We start from the raw sequence: 5,965 nt of genomic DNA on the forward strand, positions 1-5,965 counted from the left end.
GATAGGTCTCTTGTGATACAATAGTGAATAATTGTTATCAGGACTGATTGTGAGGGCTAGAAATGTAAAGGTATAGCAAGGAGGGGAGTGATTAACTTTTCAGTCTAGGAGCGGAGGTCCCTGGGATCATCAATGGAGAAGAGCAGAGAGCGGGACCCTACACAGAGAAGCAATGACGCCAGAGACGGAGGCAGAGATGATGATGTGAAGAGATGGAGCAGCTGGAGACTTTAGATTCAGAGAGGGAGAGGGGCTGTGTGCTGATGACTGGGGTACAGGCTTGTAGTGTATACCCTTTGGTTGGCTGATGATGCATTGAGGGGATTGTAACCATGGCAATGAAATGATATACAATAGAGTGAATGTAAAACTGATGTTCTCCCATGTAAAGTATCACATAATTCACAATAAAACATTAAAAAAAAAAAAAATAGCATATGATCAGGAACCAATGGAACTAAAGGAAGAAGCCCAAGCTGCACAATAGACATTGGAGAAAACCAAGACTCCAAGAATTGATGGAATACAAATTTAAATCTTTCCACAAATAGATGCAGCTCACTTATCTATGTCAAGACATTTGGATGATAGCAACATGGCCAACCAATTGGAAGAGTACATATCTGTGGCCATTCCAAAGAGAAGTAGCCTAACAGAATGTGGAAACTATCAATCAGCATCATTACTTTCACATGGAAGTAAAATTTTGCTGCAACTAATTTTAAAACAGTTGCAATAGTATACTGACAGGGAACAACACAAAAAAAAATAGATGCCAATCAGGAAAAGGAAATGGAAGTCAAAGAAGTCGCACACAAGAAAAAAAAATAAGGAAATGAAGACCCATAAGGCTACCTGTACTTGCAATTAAGTTGAAAATGTCATAAACTGACAGAAGTATTTCATAGACACTGGATTTACCATAATTTGATCAGATTTTGACACAGATGAAGGCGGCATGCGAAGTAGTTATCAATTCTTTTCATCCAGTCATAACTTACCATATTTATAATAATTTTATATTTGTGTGACTACATGGTTAATGTTGATTTTATCCTGGGAAAAGGGACCATGTCTCATTTTGCATATCAAACCATTAACCAGTACATTGTAAGTAGTCAAACAGGATTTAAAGAAAGAATGAAACGGACTCTACTCATATCTTCTGAATCTGAATAAACTGTTGTTGCTGTTAAGTGTTGTCAAGTGGATTCCAACTCACAGCAACCTATACAAGGAGTGACTGGTGAGCTTGAAGCACCAACCTTGCAGTTCAAACCGACTTAGGAAGCTTCAAAAAGTTCGTGGAAAATAGAATTGAAAGATAATGGAGAAGGGAATAAATCTAACCAGAAAAACAAAAGATTTATACAAACAAAACTACAAAAAACTACTATAAGAAACCAAGAGACTTGCAGAAATGGAGTAGTAATATATACCATCCCTGTGGATACAAAGACTTAACACTGTGAAAATGTCAACATTATCGAAAGCAATCTAGAGATAATCCAATCTTAATCCAGATTCCAACATCATTCTTCAGTGATGGAAAAACTAATCACTAACTTTATAGGGGAAGGAAAAGGACCCCAGATAAGTAAAGCATTATTGAAAAAGAACAAAACAGAAGACCTCTCATTTTCTGATCTCAAAAATGACTATAAAGCAACAGTAGTCAAAGTAGCCTGGTACTAGTGCAACAAAAGACACTATATAGACCAATGGAACAGAATTGAGAACCCAGATGTAAATCCATCCAACCTATGACCATTTGATCTTCGACAAAAGGCCAAAATGAATTATTTAGAGATTGTTTCTTTTACAAATAGTGCTGGCAAAACTAGAAATCCATTTGCAGAAGAATAAAACAATATTCATAGTTCACAACACATGCTAAAATGAACTCAATGTGGATTAAAGACCTAAAGGTAAAGTCTAAAACTATAAGGATCATCAATGAAAAAGATGAGGAAAACTTAGGGTCTCTGCTACATGGTATAAATGACACTATCAAACATAACTGAAAACACAAAACAAAAAAATATATAGATAACTGGCACTGCCTACAGTCTAGGAAAAAATGTTACATCAGACATAGGACTACTCTCTAAAATTTATAGAGCATTTCAATGCCCCACCAAGATGACAAATAATCCAATTAAAAAACGGGCACAGGACATGAACAGACACTCCACCAAAGAAGACATCCAGGCAGCAAACAAACATATGAAGAAATGTTTGCTCCATCATTAGCCATTTGTGTTTAGTGCCGTCATAGGGACCCTGTAAAGGGTTTCCATGGCTTTTTAAATTTTTGTGGCTCAAACTGCGAACTTTGTAGTTCATAGTCCAGTGCTTATTGTATGGCACTACCAATGCTCCCTCATTAGCCACTGTTGTTGTTAAGGACGGTTGAGTCGGTTCCAACTCATAGCAACCCTTTCAAAGGGTTTCTGAGAAGCAGCTGGTGAATTTGAACCACTGAATTTATGATTCAAAATGACCATTAGTCATTGTTACTTATTGTTGTTAAGTACCATCAAGTTGGTTCAGACACATAGGGTTTCCAAGGAACAGAGCTGGTGGGTTTGAACCACCAACCTTACAGTTCAAATAGAGCTTGCGGTCTGTTGCTTATTCCACAGCAAATCAAAACAACAATGATGTATCATCTTACTCCATCATCAATTGCAAAGTTAAAAAGAAAACAACAAATGCTGGCAAAAGTGTGGCGGGACTGGGACTCTCCTACACTGCTGGTGAGACTAAAATAGTGCAACAAATATGGAACATGGTATGGTGCTTTCTCAAAGTTGGAAACAGCAATACCATATGACCCAACAATTCCTCTACTTGGTGTGTGTGTGTATATATATATTATATCCCCAAGAAATAAGAACCATGACATGAATAGAGATATGCACACCTATGTTCACTGTAACACTATTCACAATAGCAAAAAGATAGAGACAGCCTAAATGCTCATCAACAGAAGATGATTATATAAACTTTGGTACATATGTGCAGTACTACACAACACTGAAGAATAACAATGAATCTATAAAACACACATCATAACACGGATGAATCTGGAATGAAACCAAATATTGTATGAGACCACTGCTATAAAAAGTTTAGGAAAGGGCAGGCAATATATAAGAGGGAAGCTGGCAGAGGAAAGATGAAGGTAGTAGGAGACACAGGGAAGAATGCAAGAGTTAAAGTGAATAGAGATAAATACTGTTAAGTGATGGTGCAGGGAGGGGACTGCAATCATCATAATGAAGCAAAGTATATGATTTGTTGAATGTGAAGCTGATGATGTGCTCTGTAAACCTTCACTCAATTCACAATAAAACATTTTAAAACAATAGTAATAATAATGGAATTTTCCCACAAGCATTTTGAAGCCCTCTCGTGTATATTAAGAGAGAGAATGAAACTGAAAATAAAATAGTATCATTCTTAGGAAGGTAGTTTAACTACATTCATGAAAAAGAGTACTAATGTGAAACAACTTGCCTTCTAAAGAACAACTGCTGAAAGTACTGAAAATAAAGATAAATGTTAAGAGGGCAAAGACTAGTGATTAGTTATTAAGAGGTTCTACTTACTTAAATCTATAATAGCATTTTATTAATCAGGCAACAGTCTATAGATCTATTATTAGTCTATGAATGAAATTATTCTATAACATCAGATAAAAGAAAAGTAGTAAGACTATACTATATTTTGCATGTCATTAATTCTCACAGTAAGTGTTACTCTTCATCTTAATGACAGGGAAATTAAGCAGTGTAGCCTCATGATGATGCCCTGGTAGCACAGATTACAAACTGGGCTGCTAATAGCAAGATCAGTAGTTCGAATCTACGAGTCACTCTATAAGAGAAAGATGAGACTTTCTGCTCCAGTAAAGGTTTATAGCCTAGGATATCATATGCAAAGTATCTAAGAGTCAGAAATGACTCAGTGGGGCACACAACCACCAGTCTCATTACAGGAGCACTGGTGGCACAGTGGGTTAAGTGTAGGGCTACTAATCAAAACGTTGGCAGTTTGAATCCACCAGTTGATCCACAAAAGAAAGATGAGGCAGTCTGCTTCCATAAAGATTTACAATCTCAAAAACCCTATAGAGAAATTCTACTCTGCCCTATATCATCACCAAAATTCTATCTAGATGAAACAGAAAATACTATCTAGAGGAATTCTATCCAGATGAAAGAGAAAATATACAAAAATTGGAATCACTGACTTGATGGCAGTGAGTTTGGTTTAGAGCCTCATTATGATCCACAATTTCAAAGCAAGTAAGTGATCTAAAATGCAGTGTGTATCTGTTTGTTTTATATTCTTATCCAATACTAACACTCTCAATTATGATGCATTTTCTGAAAACCAATTAAAAATTTTCATTTACATGCCACCATATAATGTTCCCGTTCCTTAAGATTCATGGCCAATTTAACTCTTAACTATCTATATCTTTCAAAGGCAATGATTTAAAAATTCCTGAAGTCAATCCTGAAAAATTTCTATATTTTTACAAGGTAGCTTTGGCTTATAGGCCTGAAACAGACATATAAACTAGAAATATTAATGTTAATACAGTCAAATTTTAAGGACACCTTTGCCCCATAACAAACTATTAGAATTTTAAAAATCAATCATATATAGATTTTGATTAATTTACCAATAGTACTCTACATGGTACAAATTCCCCTAAGAAACATGCCACAAACGCTGGAGAGCATGAACCACCAACCTTGTGGTTCAAACAGGCTTTGCAGTCTAGTGCATTAACCTGCAGCACATTAGTTAAAAAAAAAAAAGGCTGGTAGGTCATTTTTAATTTTCCCTTGCAATTGTTTCCTAAATAATAATTTTTTTAAAAAAACGGGGATTTTCTTTATATTAGTGTTTCCTGGTCTTCCAAAAAAAAAAAAAATTAGGAATACCTAGTAATGATACGGCATGCATATTTATAGGCTTTTGTAAGCAAAAATTAAAGATAGCGCTTACCTAGATTCCCTTGCTCAATTGTCAGTACCACCTCATCCATCACCACAGCCCTAAAGTCCAGCTCTTCCTCACAACATTTGGCCTTCAGAGCTCGTAAGATCTCTTTTTGGGGATAGTCTTCCCTGATGCGACGATCTGTCAAAAACCACAACTTGGCAGCCACAGAACTACACATTTTGATCTGCTTGTTCTTCCTTTTCCTGGATTATTTCCTCTTGAAATGCGAATTCTATCTAGATGAAAGAGAAGATACATATACAAAAGAATCAAAAAATCTACTTAGTGCTTAGCTTTTACACATATAAATGCTACTATTAAAGACCAACTTATACAGCTAGAAAAAATTAAAGATATTATATTTTTTTCTTTCATTCAAATAAAAATGCCTATCACTATAAACATAGAAAATGACAACCTATGAAATAGGATTTTTTGTATAGGCTGGCAATATGAGTGGGCTTCAAAAATTCGTGGAAAACAATGGAAATGAAAAGATAATGGAATTTTTCCATGAACTTTCTGAAACATTAATAAATTACAGCGTATCTCCTATCAGCAGAAATGGGTAATGTTCTGCTCTACAGTCTAGGAATATAATCTGATGATGTGCTTTTCACTGATTTCAAAACAACAAAACAACAAATCCCTCTATATAAAATAGCTGAGTTTCTAAGTACCAGCAAGATATCCCCATCTTTCCAATCACTAGAAACCTAATTATGTACATTTCTTGTCTCTAAAGCTTCTTATTGAATACCTTTGTGTCTTACTATTGTTGTTAAGTGCTGTTAAGTAGCGAACCTGTATAGTTTCTGAGGAGGCACTGGTTGCTTTGAAGTTCACATTAACTTTGCAGTCCAGTGCTTTTCCTACAGCATCATACTTGTTTTGCTACAGGTGGGTACATTTTATCATGCACGTAAGTTATGAGTATACAGAA

General features: G+C 35.5%; 1 protein-coding gene across 1 annotated transcript in view; it reads right to left on the minus strand.

The window, feature by feature from the left end:
- RIMKLB (ribosomal modification protein rimK-like family member B) overlaps nucleotides 1–5,215 on the minus strand; it is a 50,859-nt gene extending 45,644 nt beyond the window's left edge. The window contains exon 1 of the mRNA XM_006875460.1: nucleotides 5,026–5,215. Within this exon, the coding sequence (XP_006875522.1) occupies nucleotides 5,026–5,200 (175 nt within the window). The 5' untranslated portion in view covers nucleotides 5,201–5,215. The remainder of the gene's footprint in view (nucleotides 1–5,025) is intronic.
- Nucleotides 5,216–5,965: the final 750 nt, after the last annotated feature.

Source organism: Chrysochloris asiatica, unplaced genomic scaffold, assembly GCF_000296735.1.
Source record: "Chrysochloris asiatica unplaced genomic scaffold, ChrAsi1.0 scaffold00328, whole genome shotgun sequence".
NCBI classification, from domain to species: domain Eukaryota; kingdom Metazoa; phylum Chordata; class Mammalia; order Afrosoricida; family Chrysochloridae; genus Chrysochloris; species Chrysochloris asiatica.